Below are 20693 nucleotides of genomic sequence, written 5' to 3' on the forward strand. Positions count from 1 at the left end.
TTTGCTGATGAAAAGACACAATGTTAAGTGGAAATGTCGTCAGAAATACACTCCGTGGTAAGTGAAATATCCTTGATTACGAGAAGCACATTAATATAAGGTAATTTGAGAAAAAGAGATATAGTAACATGCATTTATTATTATGCATGTGTATTTACTAAATCAATAACCGTTAGTACAGTCACATTGTGAATTTCGTTTGGTAACTATCGATAACAAATCCATTATAAAACTGAAATTTGAAATAGGAAAGCACAACAAAAGCAGAAGGAAACTATTTTTGGGAGGAAAATGGTTGGTTTGTGAATTTTTAAATTTAACTTTAGAAAAACAATATTTAAAAGGGAGAAAACTAGTATAATCTGAGCATTATGATATCTCAATGTTGTCTCCCTTAGTGATTAAAAAAATACAACATTTCATGTCGTGACTCATGAACACCCTCCTCTTAAAGATCCTGTATGTTGTGATCAAAGTGGTAAATCACACTAAGTGAATTTATATATATGTACACAATTGTGCAAATAAAACAATTTTCAAACATCAAAGAATATGTAAAATATGAACTGCAAATTGTTTGCATATTATATGTAATCATTAAAATATAAGCATTCATTTCTTATTGTAAAATTTGACTTAAACTTAATAGAAATTAAATATTAAATATTAACTATTAAATATTTTTTATGACCTCCCTTTATTTACATGAAATGTTAAATTCGGTAATATCTTTATAAGTCATGCTTTTTTGGATTTTGATAAATCTTAATTTAAGCATTATAATTATGATTTAAAACCATAAGAATGTGTAACAAGATCTTTAAATATTGAGTTGCTGCTATGCAATTCGTGAAAATATTGCATATGGTGTTCACTCTGTGAAATATACTTCTATCTTACAAGCAAAAAATAAATTTCCTTTATTTATTTATTTATTTAACATTTAAGACATTATTAACACGATGGCTGATACAATCGCAATTAAAACCTGGCGTAAACGTTGCTCAAATCTACAAAATGGGCAGGTTGCTTAAAAGCCGATTATATCTTAGTAATGCTTATCATAGTTATTTATCTAAAACTTTTTATTGTTTGTACCTTGCTCCAGAAAATACTTATTTGTTAGATACATAATCTATCTTAAATTGCGTTGTTAATTGGTATAATTTAGGAGTCAATTAGTATTCTGTATGGAAGTCATTAAACAAATTTGTTTACACTTTTCTATCTTAACATATCATTGTTGCACATTCGGTGTTACTTTCGTTGATTGTTAACCATGTAATATGGTTAAATTCAATATTAAAATATTATTAAACACATGTTTGAAATTTCTAAAATGTATAAAAGATATGTAACTTTGAGACATAATGTGCCTTTAACTGATCTACCTAAATAGGCTAATACAGTCCGTTTAATTTGATCATCAACGATGCATCCGTTAAAAGATTGGCTTTAAGCATACAAAAGGCATCGATATGTCAACGCTATACGCTTATATTTTAAAGATCCTGTGACTCAGTTTTTTATGGTTTTTAATTATCATAAATACTAGATGATGCTAAAATGAAGTTTATCAATAATGTAGGTTCCAAAAAGCATTATTTGTAAAAATATTACCAAATTTACATTTCATTATTTAAAGGTTATTAAAGGTAGGTAATTAGAAATTTATTTTCTATACTGTCTTACTCAAATTTTTCAATAATAAATGAAAGCATATATTTTATGATTACATATAATGAAGACAAATATTTACAGTACATATTTGACATATTCTTCGATGTTTGAAAATTGTTTTAGAAGCATAATTATATACAGCATAATTATATACATATATAAAATTTCACCTAAGTGTGGTAACAACCTTAAATAAAACATTCAGGATTTTTAACACAAACCATATAGATAAATAATATATGTGAAAGAGATTGTTATATTTCTATTTTTTTGTACATTTTTTCCAGACTCAAAACCAGATGTGAACACAAAATGCCCGTATATGATACAGTTAAATCCTATATGGAGTAATGAACAAACTGTAACAAACTCACTACGTCTTGAGCACGCGAAAATCGTGCAGAAAATCGTAATAGATACAACCACATGCAATGACGACAGATATCTTGTAGAGAGAAATTTTACAGTGAAGTACCTGGATGCGACTGACATACTTAGACAGGAACAACATTATTCTAATGTAAGTTTCGGCAGAATACGCCACATTACGTTGTTCTACGTCAATCCGCGAAATACATGATAATCAACTTAAGAAAAGTTGAACACAGTATTATTACGAGGGATGATATTTTTACTGGTAACCACAAACTCATGTGTTATTTATTTTATTACCCCGAACAAATACTGTGATGATCTGAATTTGTAAACAAAATCTAACTGTAACAAAAATAAACTAAGAGTAGCAATAACTAAACTGTCCTTACCTTACCTTGCAAGCTGTAGGCCTACTGTACTTGAGAAGCTGTTTTTCTTTTATTCTTTGAGCAAGTGATGATATCTACCAGTCATAAACATACAATAAGTTGTGTTTTATTCAGAAAACAAAACACTAACCCATTTATAAGGTTATGATCAGTGAAATCTGATCCTTCTGTATCCAGAATATTCTTCACATGGTTTTTGACAAAGTGCATTTACAAATTAACGATGATATCCTACAGATGTCTGTCCACCAACTCTATCTGTAACGTTTCACAGGTTAAAATTGTTAAACAATCCTTTGTTGCATGCTTTAATCGTCTGTATATTCCAGTTTGACACAAAATTATTCACGGATGTTTACTTTTTGACTATTCAACAAAAAGATATTTTATACGCGAAAAGAACTCTATAGGATGCAAAGAACTAAATTTTATGAGAGTCATAGTTACTTTGGTGATGCCATAGGCCCTATCGTCGAAAATAAGAATGAATCGAGAGAAAAATGGCGGCCATTTTATTTCATTTTATTTAGAAAATAGACCACGTGACAAGATTTTATACTGTTAAAAAATACTGTTACCTATGTAACAGTACAAAATTCTTAGTCACGTGGTACACTTGCATTAACAGTAAGAATAACTCCCAGAGGCCTATGGGAAATTTACATTACGAGAAAAGTGAGGTGTAATCATTATTAATCATACCATTTAGCGAACTAAGTTATACTTTCAAAGCCTGCAAAATAATAAACTATTGATTTATTTTCATGGAAACGTGTGACCTTATACGCCATTTTAAGATACCTCGGTTAAAAAGCGAATAGTCAAAACCAAGCAACGTTGGGATACAATGTATGAAACTTTCCTTTAAGATAAACAAGACAAAAAATAATCTTTAAATAAATCATTATGACGTCAGTTACAAAACGAATCATTTTAGTCATTAATGAACTTTTTCATTATATTTTTTTTTACAAAATTAATATAAAATATTAAAAAAGAACTATCAATATGATTCATGCTCAAAATATTATACATGTATAAATAACACATGGGTTTGTGGGTAACAGTAAAAATATCATGCCGAGGAAAATACCTTTACCCGAGGTGTTAGCCGAGAGTAACAGTATGTTTACAAAGGATGATATTTTTACTGTTACCCGCAAACCCATGTGTTATTTATTTTATCACCCCGAACTGTGAGGATTTCTTATGATGATTTTATTTAATTTTCTTTAGAAAATAGCCCTTGTGACCAAATTTTATACTGTTACAAATACTGTTACCCCGTAACAGAACAAATTACTCAGTCATATGGTACACTTGCTTTTACAGTAAAAATAACTCCCAGTGGCCTATGGGAAATTTACATTACACAAAAAGTGAGGGGTAATAATGCCAAATACATGTTCTCAATTGTTTTAGAGTCTGTCTGGGCAGTGGGGACAATATGACGCAAGGATAGAAATAGTGCTGGATCCCGTGCTCTATTCGGATCACGTGATCCTCACGACAGCTGAACCAATCAAATGTTCCAGACTTAAAATCATGGGATGTACAACAGATGGTATGTAAAACTATCTTTGTATACATATCTTCATTATCTCATAATGTACTTAAAGCAGCACGCCTTCAGATTCATGCTAATTTTCATGAAAAATTTTAACATATGTGTAAACGTATAATAATGTGTAGTGACCAAAAGGACGCAATTTACAACTAATTAATTGCACTTACAACTCACGTTACTTACTAAATTGAGATAAAATTTGCAAAAAAAAGACCTTACTGCGTTATTAACGCAGTAGGAATATAGTCATAATACTCAGAGAAAAAATAAAAACAGTCATTAACCACATATAACATGTTAATAATTACTTGACTCTTTAATATTTCTACATTCTTAAAGTCTAAGTAATATTTTTTGAAGTTTGATTTTATTGAAATATTTTTGCTTATTTGGAGGTATGTAGCTTTAATATCAATAGCTTGCGTGCTCCAATGAAGTATATTTTTTTTTATTAAAGCAGCAAGCCTCTCGATTCATGATAACTTTGAAAGTGTATTGAATATTGTGAAGTGAACAAAAAATCCGCATTGCTAACAGAACTTACAACCCATGCAAATTAACCAGTAAAAGAGGTCAAAATATGCAAAAATAGCCATACTGTGTTAGTCAGACCGAAGAAAACTGCAAAATCCGTCATAAATGGCATATAACATAGTTTTTTATGGAAATTATTACTTTTTAGCTTCCTACAGGGAAAAAGTTACGTTGCTTCATTATTCGAGCGTATGGAAATACAAAGATTAAATGGAGAATAACGTTTTATTTTTTATCCCTAGTTTTAATGGCTTCTTAGGTTAAAATTCCATTGAAAGACTTCTTGCCAGATATGGTCTGTTAATGACGTCATCGCGTTGCTTACTCTAATGATGAATAATGGCGATAATGTAACACTCTGCATTTTTTTTTATAAAAGATATGTGTCCGATAAACCATTGTAAGAATAATGGAAAATGCGTTGGAAATGGAATATGTGCATGCCAAAAAGGATTCATAGGAAGCCATTGTGAACTCACAGGTAATTGTTTTGTATAACATCCATGGAAAACACTTCAAATAAATTAGCTTCACTTGTATTTGTTTGACTTGTTTAAATAAATTGCTCGAATATATTTGGAAAATAAAATGGAAAGAGAAGTTAAGTATAATTCTACAGAACTCTACGACGTGTCTAACATTTTTCAATTACAAATTCTGAAGTTCACCCAAGCAACGACAACGTTGTAAACACATAAATTAAGCATCTTAAAAAATGAAAATAAACTTAAGCTAAACCGAATTAAGATATTTTAATATTTCAATGTGAATATATTTTAGTCTATCATTTTCAGTGTCAAAGATGTCGGTAGATAATTATGAAATTATTGGTGCAATACCAAAGCTTCTGATAACCAAAGACGCGGCATTTGACGTCACGGGTGACGTAACTTTCTCTTATACTCCGCCGAAAGACACAACGTTGAACAAACGACATTACTATGGTCACCACAGCTCTTCCCATTTCTATGGAAACGGGGGTAGTTGTACGTACTCTACTTCACATAGTCACGGACACTCAAGTAGTGGTCATTCAACATACGGGTATCATTCGTCCAACAGTCGGTGCTCGTCTATTCTGACGTCACCATGTGGTTACTCGTACACTTCGCAAATGAGTTTTGGTCATAATCACCATCATGGCGGTACGTCTTATCTATATTCCACACATGGAACTTCCCACTATTCGCACGGAGCATCGATGCATTACCACAACAATTATCTACACATGCACGTGCATAATAACGGGCACTATTCAAACGAGCATTATCACGTGGTTGCACCGTTTACTCCCAAACCTAATGTACCATACAATGTCTGTTCGTCATATAGGTACGACATTACACATTTATTTCTTTTCATAAGATGTTTAAATGAACAGTTCAAAAGAACAGTATAAAGAAATGTAATTAATTAATTAATTAATTAATTAAATAATTAATTAATTACATTTCTTTATACGTCCTTTGTCATCACTGTCAGAAAATACCAATTTTGGATTTGTTCTAAGTAGAAAAAATATGCTTAGATTTGGCATCAGCCTTTTCTGTTCCAATGCTATTGTTATTTTAGTCCCCATTACGGTGCCACTATGTATGTAAACGGTCGCCCACTGGCATCTCAGACAAAGCCTTCCACTCATTATCCTACTCCATCACCAACACCTACACCAAGTCCTACACAACAACCACTATGCTATGGCTCGTGTGGGGCTCATACAGGGACCGGGCAACATAACTACAGTATTTCAAACATTGGCATATGTGGAGGGAGCGTGCCATTCTTGGCAATAAACAACGTGCTCGGTCTTCTTGGTAGTATAGTTTACAGTATCATAATACAAGAAAACCAAACATATATGAGCCGCGTCATGACAAAACCAGCATAGTGCGTTTGCGACCAGCATGGATTCATACCAGCCTGCGCATCCGCGCAGTCTGATCAGGATCCATGCTGTTCGCTTACCAACCCTATTACAAGTAGAGAAACTGATAGCGAACAGCATGGATCCTGATCAGACTGCGTGGATGCTGGTCGCAAACACACTATGTTGGTTTTGTCGTGACGTATTTATGGTCTGGTTTTCTATCAATTTCAATCGGAACATTCTAAACCAATTCAAAATATTTCTTTAATAAACATATTGTAAACCAATCAAATAGTTTTATTAATAAACCGCGGGACAGGAGTGTAATAATCCCATTTTGTAAAAAAAAATTAAATAAATAATTTAAAAATAAAAAAATAAATAGATATAAATAAACGATACTACACTAGTATAATATTAATACTTTTACGTGACATCATTTGCGTTATATGCAAACATAGCATAAACGCGCGCTTATGTTAGCGTCACATTATTGGTGCATAGAAAAGACCATATTTTAACTGTAAACCGTTCTTAACTTTTTGACGTTCTACCAGTTCAATAGATTTGGTATTACATCTACACTTATTGACTTCTTCTTTATATGAGCCGTGCCATGACAAAACCAACATAGTGGATTTGCGACCAGCATGGATCCAGACCAGCTTGCGCCTCCGCGCAGTCTGATCAGGATCCATGCTGTTCGCTATCAGTTTGTCTACTTGTAATAGGGTTTGTAAGCGAAGAGCATGGATCCTGATCAGACTGCGCGGATGCGCAGGCTGGTCTGGATCCATGCTGGTCGCAAACGCATTACGTTGGTTTTGTCATGACGTGGCTCATACATATACTAATAAACCAACCGAAAGGTATAAACAAAAGTCGTAACATTTTCCGCAGCACATATTACATAGAAACAGATATAACAAACACTTTTGATGAGGCATGTTCTAGATATGGATTACAGTTTATTGCCATTTAGGTTCGGCTATGACAAATCTATTGTTTCATCATGGCCCGTCCACACCGATAACAATGGCTCTGACAGCAGCACCGACTACTGCGGCTCCGACAACCACCCCATCCACTTTGCCACCAGCATCAGCAACTTCAGGTAAAAAAAGTTTCAAACAAGTATTTAGAGCATGGCGTAATTCAGCCAGTGTGCCAGTTAAACCTTGACAATTTGATTGCATTCAGAAATGAGTTCGATCCAAACTTTAAGGCGTAAAACTAAATACAAAAATGTACTTAGTTTCGTATCGTGTTCTAATGAAGATGATATTTACAATTATTCTCCATATGATACTGATCATGCAGTCTTGGAACAAAAGAAGGAAACTTGTATTGCTTGAGTTTGAAAAAATGCACTTTTAATTAATTTTCACTTTTTAGTAATGATTTAAACGTATTGAAATAACTAAAATGGGGCGGTCAATATGTAGTTTTGTATCCTTGTAACAAGACTTTGGAAATACCTCGCGATTTGATTTTTAATCAAATTATGTAATATGATGTATTACTAGCAAAGTGGGCCATTACGTACATGTATTTCTATCCCGGTCCAGTGAGACATATTTATACACATATTTTACAGCTCATCCTTCGAGTGCTACAAGTAAATATGCTCCAGTTTGCCTAGACTGTGCACACGTGAGCGACCCCTCAACTTGTACGAATGCAATGCAATGTTATCATGGAGATGTAAGTCTTCTATGGTGCATGGATGAGTTGTGCTATGTCTATTTTCCTACTCAGGACGCCGTAAAATCAAAAAATGCAACGAAACGGCGACAAAATGTTAACTTTGTTGTATGTTCGTGTTTTAGCCTGGCGCCCCATGGAGCGAAAATATGGCATGGCACAAATCACCCGCCATATTTTTCAATAATTATCTTCATTACCTCTAGCACTTATGATAATCGATTTTACTGAGTCAAACAAAATTCATATCTTGCACCAGTAAAATGAGCATGCATATATTCGCTTTTCATTGAAAAATTCAAATTTGTGAAAACGTGTACTCTTCTTCACTGACCGGTCGGGACATTTCAACTTCATTAATTCCCGATATCATTTTAAAATTCACAATTTTAACTTTGTGAATTCACGTTTTCAAAATACGGAATTTACGAATTTCTGATTACAACGTCATGAATTCAAAATTTCAACTTCACAAACTCAACTTCAAATTCACATTTTCACGATACTTCACGATACCAACCTCGTGAATTTACGATTTCAGCTTCGTGAATTTACAATGTCATCTTCACGAATTCACTATTTCTACTTCGTGAATTCAACTTCGTAATTAATTGTTTTTAACTTCACGATTTCATCGTCATGAATTCAATTTCAAGCATTCATGTTTTGTAATTCACGATTTCAATTTTACTTATTCAAGATTTCATCTCCACGAAGCTGTAAATCGTGAATTTACGAAGATGAAATCGTGAATTTACGAAGATGAAATCGTGAATTTACGAAGATGAAATCGTGAAGTTAAAAACGTAGGTTGAGATAGTGAAGTTGAAATCTTGAATCCACGAATTCTGTATATTGAAATCGTGAATGTGTGAAGTTATGATAATTATAACCTTGATAATAATTACAAATAACTTATAACTACAATAATAATAATAATTTTATTACCTGTAATAATATTGTTTTTCGTTTCTGGTTCATTTGATGTACTACATATATTCACTAATGAAATATTCTTTATATTAATGTTTGAAAGTGTGTGACTTTAGAAGCATATCGTCATTTTGCAGGTTTGTCTAATTCTTCATGATAAATATGGCTATACACAAAGATGTATCAGCAAACAGGTAAGAAATCTGAATTATTAGCATAAAAAGTAAATGTGTGATGTTGGCGGCCTAGCAGCCCAGCGGCCTAGCTGTGTGAAGTTGGCTAGGCCGCCAACTTCATACATCTATAAAAAAAAGACCATATGCTGAAAGCAATCAAATACTGATCATTTATATTGAATTGAATGCTTATTATCATAGAGCAAACTTTATAGTAATCCAAATACCCATTGTTTTTAGCTTAAGGATATATCGTCATAGACAAGATTTTCTTTAATCTCGAACTTTGCTCATGTCTGGTAAATGCAAATATTGACGTACTGTATATATTATTAGCGTATTTATTCATATGACCATCATTTCATGTAATATCTTATTCAATAAAATAAAAATTCGGTAATTTAATCCATTTAGATTTTCATATCCCTTTATCAATGTACTAAATCCCCCAAATGACGTCATCAAAGGGTGACAACTTGATTTCGATCTAAAATGAAAAAGGTTTATAGGTACTTTAAAAACAAATAAAATCTAGAAAATATAAATGAGCCGCGTCATGACAAAACCAACATAATGAGTTTGCGACCAGCATGGATCCAGACCAACCTGCGCATCCGCGCAGTCTGATCAGGACCCATGCTGTTCGCTTACTAACTATATTACAAGTACAGAAACTGATAGCGAACAGCATGGATCCTGATCAGACTGCGCGGCTGCAGGCTGGTCTGGATCCATGCTGGTCGCAAACGCACTATGTTGGTTTTGTCGTGACACGGCTCATATTTCTTTAGGACTGCGACAAAGGAGTATCTAAGACACTGGTAGACTGTTGGAAATGCTGTAGTGACAACCTTTGCAACGACAAATGCACACCCAGTAAGCTAAAATAAATGTACTTGCGTAATATTATACAATCGCCTCGGCCAATATGACATTCTTCCGTTGAATATCAACTTGTCAGAAATTGAATATGTCTAAAATTAAAAGAAATACTAAGTGTAGGTTACTTTTCATTGTCAAATTTTATATAAAACTTAACACAATTATGGCAAAATGTCGAGTTGTTATTGTTTTTAACTGATCACTGACCGTTTAGTCTTATATAGTGTAATTTTATAATTATATTTTTACATTATTAGTATATTACAATTTTTTGTATGTGTGCGTTTGATCATTTTAGGTACAAGTGAACCAATTGGTTGTCAGGATGAGAAAGAATGCAGCTCGTTGAAAAGCCTAGGGGCTTATTATGATGTGTGTCAAGATCCTATATATTCTTCCACCGTATGCAAGAAATCATGTGGACATTGCCCATAGAATCGGAATCAAACATGACTGTGATTTTTCCCTGCCTTTGATTTGATAATATTTAGTTCAATATGACATGTATGAGTTCGAGATTTTGTTTTCGCACATTAAAGCGTTGTTGCATATGTTCTTTGACATTCTTCCTTGTGACAGTTTCGTTTTATTTCTTGTGAAGCAAATCTTATGTTTATATATAAAAACGTAGTGCTGTATGCACCTTGTTACTCATGTAGTAAATTAAATATGCTACATAAGTAACAAGGTGAATACATGTATATCCTACATACAGCTCTGCGTATTTTGCCCAATTATTTTGTATAAAGCATTTCAATGAAACGCTAACCGGGACTCTAAATAATATTCTATGGTTAACCATGTTGACTGTCAATTAGATTTTTAAAAAAGGGTTTTCGAAAGATGTTTTAAATGTCTTTTACACATATCAATGGGAATTTGCTTACGCATCTTTTTGCTTAGCGATTTATTGGAAAATGTATTAACACTAGGCAATCTAACAAAATGTTTGCCTCAGAAGCGTCCAATACAGCAAATATATTGGATAGTCACATAGTATAATTCAGGAAGGAAAGAAAAACGGGTAAAAATTATTTCACAAAATAAAATGAAAATATTTTGGACTCTTTGATTATTTGTTACTTGTTGCATAAACAAACACAATTACATTATTCAAGTCACAAATTTTTGATGATTGCTAACGTTTATAGATATTTCAATTGGCATTACGTTCTGAATATGACAATATGACAATAATTATAGATTATTCAAGGGGACTTAACTGTGGTTTGCTGAAATGACGGGACTGGAAATATTGTTTCCTGGAGTTGTTTATCATTTGATGCAGATCTGGACAAGTAACTTGTGTGCAAAGTTTAAGATCATTCTTTTACCCGTTATTCCACAAATAACTATTTTTATTGCGCAAAATGACCCGAAAGTGAAAAAAAAGTTACAACGCTTTTCAATCAACTGGGACTAGGAATCGTATAAAACAGAAATTTATTAAATTCTGAGTGCTTTTTTATTATTCTTTTCAGATTGTTCTGCTTGAAGTACTTCGCATGATCTGTGTAGAGTTTCAAATTCTATATATTTTTCGGATTTTTAATCTAGGTGAAGGTCATTTTGATTAAATGTTGATTTGTACAATTGTATAATACGGACATATTTATCTGCCTATTCATCATATCTATTCATTTTATGTGTTCCTTTTATCATGTTAGATAGGAAAAGCATCGATCGGTTGCCAGAATAAGGATTAGTGTCTCTCCTTGAACGACCTTTGGGCTTGTTATGATATTTCCCAAGATATAATTAATCCTTAACTTTGTGCATGAAGTCATGCAAAAATCGAACCTAAAATTTCTCTGGATTTGATTAAACTGATAACTTTAAAAGGACTAAAGTACTGTCTTTTGTTGTGATTGCGAAATAAAGTTTTGTTCCATAAAAATGCTTTTTGTTCTCGTCCTCTTTTTTTTTAAAGAAATCAAAAACAACAAAGAAAAACACAAAAGGCAACAACGACAACAAAACTAATTTTATTAGTATAATAGAAAAAAAACCTATTCAATCAATTTGATTTTTCATATTTCTACAGGAAGTGAAACACTTCAAGTAATTTTTACTACAATGACAATTTAAAACTTTTTTAATTCACCTTTTAAAATAGTAACTTTAATAAAGAGGGATACAGTAAAATATGATTATTCGTGAAAATGATTATCAAGTTTAAAAAAAATACCAGAAAAGTCTTTATACACTTTAAACAAATTTTCATCAAAGTCAATAAAAATCTGGAAACAAAGTGATCCCTCGGAAGCATTAATCACAACAAAATTACAAGAGAATTGCATATTTTAGATAAAATACAAACATTAAATCTAAAAGCACTTTCAATGTTATATGTTTGTGAAGCACATCTTGTCTTTTCGTTCTGTATCTCAACAATTAGTTTGGTGTTGACACTGTGTTGTTCTTACTACTGAATTTTTCATTGCCATTTAACGTAGAAACACGCGCCCCGTTCCTGCAAACAAAACATAATAATAAGAATCTTACACTGGCTGCCGGTACAGACCGGAATCAGTTTTCGTAATTTCATTTCCGAAAATAATTTACATTTAATATGCAAGAGAAAGAATCAAACACTGGCTGTCGGTACAGACGGGAACATCTAGCCCTATGGTAACTGTTTAGTGGAAACTCAGCATAGCCTCGTTACCGCTGTAAACAGTTACCCTCGAGCTAGATATTCCAGTCTGTACCGGCAGCCAGTGTAAAATTCTTATAAACGGTAGATAATCCTGTAGGATATGCAAGAAAGAATAGGATTATGCGACAACGGTGAAAAATTTCAACGTAAAATTTTTTTTTTTTAAACAATCGATATAATACATAATCCTGAATAGATCGCTCGCCCATTTAATATATGATGTATTATTGGTATGAAACAAATGTTACATTTTTCATAGTAATTCATTACATTGCAGTCATGTGTATACGTAATTGTGTTAAATTGATGTCTTGTTCTTAAAGAGATAGATCTTACAAGAATTGTAAAGCCTCTTTTGTAGAGAATTTTGATGATTCTTAACTCCTTTATTTATTCACTTTCCCATAATATTTTTTACTTTTTTTATTATAAATATTATCAAATTGAATATTATTATTATTAATAATAATAATAATAATAATAATTATTATTATTATTAGAATGGACAGTATAATATTATTGTCCCCATTTCATCTTTAAAACCAAAAGATCATCTGTACCTTTTCTTCTTCTTCTTCCACATAAAGACAAATGCAACTATACAGCATAACAAAAGAAACGCTCCAAGGACTGAACCTACAATAATGTACGTTTTTCTGGCGTCCGTATTTCCTGAAACTGTAATATACAGGATTACATACACAATACAAGGAAACATATTTATTTATGAAGAAGTGATTTACTGCAGCAATTAATAATTGTTTTGCACATTCTATTGACTGAATATTTTTTCTACAAATCAATAACTTAAAAAAATTAACAAAACGCTTGCAGTTATTGTCCACTACAAAGATTGTAAAATACGGACAAATATTCGGAAAAATACGTAGCAGATAGCCGAAGAAATCAGCTCGTTGAATATGCTTTCTTTTCCCAACATTATGCTTTCAGTCTTATTTATTATATACTTTTATTATTTTGCAGAAAGGCAATATGATATTAAATTGCGTATTCAGGAAGAAAAAAGATTGTGTACAATATTATTCCGTTTTAGAAACCTACTATTATGGTATGACCAGTTTACCACTCTAATAGACACATTAAGAAACTGACAATTTTTTTAGATGTTCTTATAGATTGTCTAAGTTACTGGTAGAAAATCGTTTTACAGTATTATTATAATTTTTTTTGACTTTAAAAAAATCAGTTGACAGTATTTGTAGCCTACTTAAATACTCTTCAAAGCGGAGGTATTGCATTACGATGGTCATGCCCTAATACATATCATCCAGTCACATAGTAAAAAGCAGAAGTATATAAGGATAAAGAGAAAATGCGCAATATCACTATGATTATTTTCATTAGACTAAGTGTTTTTTAAGAAGAACATTAAAACAATATCGAAGATCGAAGAATTCTAACGATTTCTACTCTCATTACAGTTAATGTAATTTCATTTAATTTAAAAGAGTTTTTTCAAATATAACCTGTTGCGCTCGTTTGTCCGTTTGAACAAGAATACGACCCGAGACTGTTTGTGCATGTCAGTGTGCCATTACAAGGATTTCCTTTGCACTCGTCGATGTCGTCTTCACAGTTATCTCCCAGCCAACCGGAAGTACAATTGCAATAGTAAGAGCCATTCGTATTCACGCAGTTTCCGGCATTCAGACATGGACTTGCTAGACACTCATTTATGTCAACATCACAATTGGAACCATTCCATCCTCTTTTACAGTGACATTCATACGATCCTAAGGTATTATTACACGTTTGTCTAACGGAGCATGGACTTGACATGCATTCGTCAACGTCGTTGTTACAGTTTCTTCCCGTCCAACCAGAGGAACATTTGCAATGGTAGGAGCCGTTTGTGTTAAGACAAGTTCCAGCATTGAGACAGGGCGGAGGTGATAATTTGCATTCATCTATATCTACATCACAATTAGTGCCATTCCAGCCTGCATTACAGTGACATTCATATGACCCCAGTGTGTTATTACACGTCTGTCTATTTTTACACGGGTTTTGCGAGCATTCATCAATGTCATCTGTACAGTTCGCTCCCGTCCAGCCTTTTTCACACGTGCAATTGTAGGATCCCGCCGTGTTCGTACAATTTGTTGCGTGCTGACATGTATTTGCCAAACATTCATCGATATCTGTCGTACAGTTGTTTCCCTTCCAGCCTGGTAGACAAGTACAAAGATAAGAACCCGGTGTGTTAAGACAAGATCTGTCTTTTGGGCATTGATTATGAGGAAGAGCACATTCGTTTTCATCACGTGTACAGTCAGGATCCGTCCAACCTGGAGCACAGCGACACCGATGGCCCGATTTGGAGATAATACCTTTCAGTAAAACAATTATAATAAACATAAGAGATGTAGAGTTCTATATAATTGGTAAAAAGTCTCATGACTTGCTAAACTCATCTCGAGTTTCTAAGTATAATTATTTCACATATTTGATTCATTTTTTTTTGTGTGATGGTATTAAAAATGAAAATGGTCATATAATAATCAAAAGCAAAAATAAAGTATATAGCCGTTCTGAAAACAGCATGCTTCGAGATTCATGTTAATTTTCATGAACATTTTTATAATGTATTTTACATTACATGCTAGTAAGGGGGAAAACTCCACAGTACATTTTAATGAAGTGTATATGACATGCAAATGTACTATGTTTATCTATAATTTCTTGGATTTATCATAAAAATCACACTTCACTATGTTTTTTTTCAGTTGTAAAATCTTTAATTATATGTATTGGACTGTTATGTAGAACAGAATCCAAATATTTCTTGCCTCAATCAATTAACCATCAAATTTGTAAACTTGATTTCTTTCTTTTGTTATAAATTAGCAAACTATAAATCCGAAAACATAAAAGTTGATTATCTTGGGCACAAAACAAAATAATGCAAATGATTATTAAGAAATATACCCAGAAATGAAGAAATGTGTGCAATTCTTAGCCCGATTTGAGTGAAAACCGTTGCAACACTTTCTTTTTAAATTTTGAGTCATTTTCGCAATTAGAATAATTATTTTGGACAAACGATCTGAAAATATTGGTCTAGACCAACATCGTATGGGACATAAATATCGGACAATAATTTTCAGTCTAGTCATGTCAAAACTTAAGTGGATCAGTTATTAAAACACTATCAAATCAAAACTTTTCAGTAAATTGAATGTAAGATGACATTTATATTTATGCTCTAATCGAATTATGTAACATTTATAGATATGTACATGTAAAAGCACTGAATCTTGATATATCTTACATATAACCTATTATGTAATTGGTGAAATCGTACTATTGTAAGTCAGAAGAAATTATCCCTGTAATTGTTGAAATAAATGTTTAAAAATGTTCAAAACTGTTTTGTTAATTAAGATCAGTTACATAAATATTTTGTCAGTTAACTGAAAAAAATATCGTATTGTTGATAACAATGGTTATTCACTGCCTAACTGCCATTATGATGATATTTGATAAATGATGTTTAGATATTACAACCTTTTGTGTGTTAATGTATTTAGAATGATGGACATAAAATTTTCATGTCTTATTTCTGAATAAAGTATATATAAGTTATATATACAACTATGTTGGTTGAAAGATAATATTTACATGCCTATTATTAATAAAAACAAACGAATTACTTTTTAAACAAAACAAACCTGTATTTATTACATTTAATGTTCTTTACTATGGACATTTATTTATATATGTATTTAGTTTTGCAATTGAGCAAAGATTCCATACAGTTGGAAGTTGTTTAATTTATGTAAAAATTAATGTAATAGTCTCAATTTGGCACTTACTGTTCTTCCAGTACTTACCAGTATTTCGAAAGACACACACTTTATGTGGCCCGCACGTCGTACTAAAATATAAAACATGACAATTTAATATTATTATAAGCAGAAAAAAGGTTTCTCGTGCATACCTTTGTTAAAAAATTAAGAACAATATTAAATTGTCGTTTGAAGCAGTTAATTGTCACCAAAATCTGCGCACAGTGAATAAATCATTAACTTCAGCTTACAATAAAGTCTTGAATCCTTTTAATAATATATAACAATATTGTTATATGTACGTAACAATTGTAATTCCAAGAGGTGCAAATGTTGTACCTGTTGATAGCACAGGTCAACAGAAACTCTTGTAAAAAATGACTACATGTTATGGATTCATTTATAGATTTTCATTTCAATTTCATGTTGATTTTAAAAATGAGAACAAATAATAATAAGGCATGACGGCGTTCACAGAATGGACTTTCGATACAACCCAATTTTACAAAAACGAAATATACTAAGTTTGTATACATGGTTTTCGTTAGAGACATTATAATATAAAATTTACTCATTGAGGCATTCATCCTGGCACCATTCACCACCCCAACCTTCATCGCACTTACGAACAGTCGTTGAATTATCTTTAACGCTACAATGATCTCCTTCGCCGGTCCATCCCTCATGGCATGCACATCTGAATGAATATGACATAATCATGTGACCTACATATCTTAATATTAACACTGATGTCATGTCTTGAAATTTACAATTTATAAAAAAACATTGAGTTTCAAAAAAGCTGTTACATGTATTATGAATACAAATAAACCTTACTTCAGTCGTATTGTAATAAAATATCCTCCTTTTAATTTCATGTGAGAAACATGTTATTTTACCGATAACTTCCAAAGGTGTTGTAACACTTTCCACGATGAAAACATGGTCCTCCCCCGTGACATTCATCTTCATCGACGTTACACTCATTTCCCTTAAAATATTTGAAATATAACAAGTAGGCGTTAGTAATATGTTTTTCATCTTGCTGACATTCCTATACTGCTAGTGCGAATCTGATACATCAAACTACGTCAATAACAACTCGATTAATGTTAGCCTTCGCCACTTTTTAAGGGTATCGTCTACATACACAAACATGCTGACTTACCTTATATCCACTTAGACACATGCATGTGCTTCTAGCAGCGTCTCGACATCGTGCATCGTGGTAACATGTCCTGTTTCCACATTGTGTTATGTTCTGAGAGGCAGATGGAATAAGTTCTAATTTTGCTACCTGTTAATAATTACAATAATATTTAAATTTTATTGGCTTGGTTTCCTTTTTCAAATTAAAAATCTTTATCATAATGTTATAAAATATATAAAACTTTTTTTAAAAAGTCTGAAAATGAATTTACTGGTCATTATTGATATAACGATGCAGTTGTTAGTTTCTAGTGTCTAAATAATATGATTTAATGAAACTATGAAAAAGAGATCAAATGTATGCTTTAATTGTCAAAAATCTATAAAGAAAAAAAAATTGCTGTATTCCATTATTCTATTATTTGTTCTAATATTTTAGCTTGTTAAACATTCATCCAATTAATGGAATGCTTACCATTAATTCCTAACCCATCTTGGATGTAGACACGCGTCTCAATAATTTCGAAGGAACAAAAATCTGCCAGACAATATTTAAGAAAGAATGAGGTCAATTAAAGTGTAATTAGATTGCCTGCTGTATGAACATATGTTTGAACTCATTAGGACTTCTTTTATATCGAGATATTTTGAGCGAGATAACGACATTGTTCACTGAATCGTAAAAAGCCATGGTTTTCGTCAAAGGCATATTAATATAAACATTACACATGCTGTTATTCCCTAAAAATGCCAACCTAAAAATTCAAAAGCGAATTTATGACAAATTGGTAATAACTCTGAGGATGTCATATGTTTTTTTGTATGTTTTTATAAGGAAAGCTTGTGGATATTATTGCGCAAATCGTCAAAATGGTGAGCTACAAGTACTACCACGTTTTTGCATGTTTTTTTTTCTCTTTTTGTTGATGTTTGTTTGTTTGTTTGTTTTTGTTGTTGTTGTTTGTTTTTTATTTGTTTCTTTGTTTATTAAAATATAAACGTTTTTGTCAACACTAATCTGGATCATCGAGTAATACATTAAATAGCAACGACTCGTTGTCGTTGATGAATATCTCTTACATACCTAGGAACATATCAATTAAAATTACATTATGCTCATATTTTCATAGTCAAGTTGGGTTGAACTGACTATATATTTAAAATGACTGACTGTTAAAATGTTGATTGACCAACAGTTCAAATTGAAAAAAATGTTTAGGATCAAATTCAAATCTGCCTAAAATATAAAAAGACTGCCCCACTCTTTTTATGAACTGAACGTTACAGGTATATTCTAAGGGATATATACGACAACTTCGTTTGAATACGTCCGTCGTTTATTTTTAATGCGAAGTAAATGTTTATATTAATAGCAATTATGGCGCAATGAAAACTTATTTTGACTTTCACAGTCCTGTTTAATCAGTTATACCCTTGGATGGGCATAATGTCACTTTGAAATACAATGAAGCTAGATAATATCTTTATACAGCACAAAGATATTTTGTATCGACAGAGCTCTGTGTCATCTTTAAACCGTTTTAAGATATAGCCAAATATTGCTGAAAATCATAGGGATTTTGCATTTTAATTTTTTTGGTATTATAAGTAGACAATTGTGTATAATTCGAGGCGAAATAACCGAATGATTTTGACAGTTCACATGACAATTATCTATTTCAAGGAAGAGACAGTAATGATAAAACTATTGTTTTCTCTCTAAAAATAAGTAATACTTAGTTATCTCTTTCCTTTTTTAACAAATCATCAATATACAATCTCAGATTTTCATCTTTCGTGTTTACAAGGATTGTTATCCGTGAGAATATAGTTGTAGTATGATCATTTGTTTATGTGTGACAAAATTTAGCATATCATATGAATTGGAAAAAAGGAGCAAATCTATAGTGTTATTTTACCCTTTTGTTACAAGCAATACTGTTGTTTTATAATTTATTTGTAAACATAACTTTTACGGTTTATTTAATACCGACTCCTATTTTGAAAGATATTATGATGTAAATGAAAATAACTCTCGTTGACAAGCAGTATCTCGAATTACATTATCGTCACATGATTTAAAAATTGAAGATGGAAGATTTGTTGGAATCGACAGAACAAAATCTTATTTGTAAACTGTTTAGTTAAAATGTTGAAAATAAATATCAGTTTTGATTGTTAGTCTTTTTATATAGAATAACTCTATGATACATATTTATTCCTTTGCTAATCTGAATGCTTACCAGTAAAACTAAAGGAACTGTTAGAAATGTTACCACATTAATACATGCGCTATGAAATTAATAATAACTGTTGCCTAATAAAGCTCAGTTGCTGTTCCAATTAGTTAATAGTGTCACTGTTTTTAATCACAAATTCATATTTTTATATTTTATTGTTGTATACACAAAATTGATGCATATATTTTGTCTTCTTATACATGTATTATATTCCGTATTTCATGTCGATTTTACCAAATTAACTTGTTGTTCTCAGTTTTATTCTAGCTCGGGTCACATTCAACCAGTTGTTGCTGGTGGTAGTAGGTATAATTGTTGTTTTATATCTGCTATGATATGATATTTAAAAAAAGCAACGCAGGGTATGTAAGTACATTTCGAAAGTATTGCACTTTCTATAAATTTAGGTCCTCAATCATTCACCTTATGACATATGTGATGCACATAACAATACACGTACTTATTGTAATCGAGAAACATATTTGGGACATTTATTGAATTACAAATATTTACCTTGAACAGTACAAAGGCAGTTAACATCCAAATTAAGATCATTTTGATATATATTTTCTCCATCTTCAGAAAATACTACATAGATATACAGTTATATATGTCCTTAAATTCATATAATTTTTGAAAATGTTTTTTTATCGGTGTCTTTCTTTTTTAATTACTATTTTTAATGCATTCCGACTCCTTAATATTAAAATTTCCTACATGTCCTATATG

General features: G+C 31.7%; 2 protein-coding genes across 3 annotated transcripts; one reads left to right on the top strand and one right to left on the bottom strand.

Moving 5' to 3' along the window:
• Positions 1-1967: 1967 nt before the first annotated feature.
• LOC132741190 (uncharacterized) lies at positions 1968-10658 on the top strand (the record flags this gene model as incomplete). Its single annotated transcript, XM_060729304.1, has 10 exons — positions 1968-2200; positions 3867-4008; positions 4925-5026; positions 5340-5877; positions 6118-6359; positions 7395-7526; positions 8010-8116; positions 9187-9243; positions 10017-10101; positions 10406-10658. Coding segments are annotated over 10 exons (1775 nt in total), but the record flags the coding sequence as incomplete, so codon positions are not given.
• Positions 10659-12087: 1429 nt separating this feature from the next.
• Positions 12088-20693, bottom strand: LOC132741185 (neurogenic locus notch homolog protein 2-like). 2 transcript variants are annotated; one of them, XM_060729300.1, is made up of 8 exons: positions 20478-20693; positions 17744-17872; positions 17475-17566; positions 17147-17272; positions 16621-16664; positions 14254-15117; positions 13327-13438; positions 12088-12580 (listed from the first exon to the last, which is right to left on the bottom strand). In XM_060729300.1, exons 1-8 carry the CDS (start codon positions 20538-20540, stop codon positions 12502-12504), a joined length of 1509 nt encoding a protein of 502 aa, XP_060585283.1. In that variant the 5' UTR covers positions 20541-20693; the 3' UTR covers positions 12088-12501. The 2 variants fall into 2 exon arrangements, with proteins under 2 accessions (XP_060585283.1, XP_060585282.1); XM_060729299.1 differs by having other exon boundaries at positions 12091-12580; positions 13327-13444.

The sequence above is a fragment of the Ruditapes philippinarum genome, unplaced genomic scaffold, assembly GCF_026571515.1.
Source record: "Ruditapes philippinarum isolate M1 unplaced genomic scaffold, ASM2657151v2 ctg5378_1_1_1_1, whole genome shotgun sequence".
Taxonomy (NCBI): Eukaryota; Metazoa; Mollusca; class Bivalvia; order Venerida; family Veneridae; genus Ruditapes; species Ruditapes philippinarum.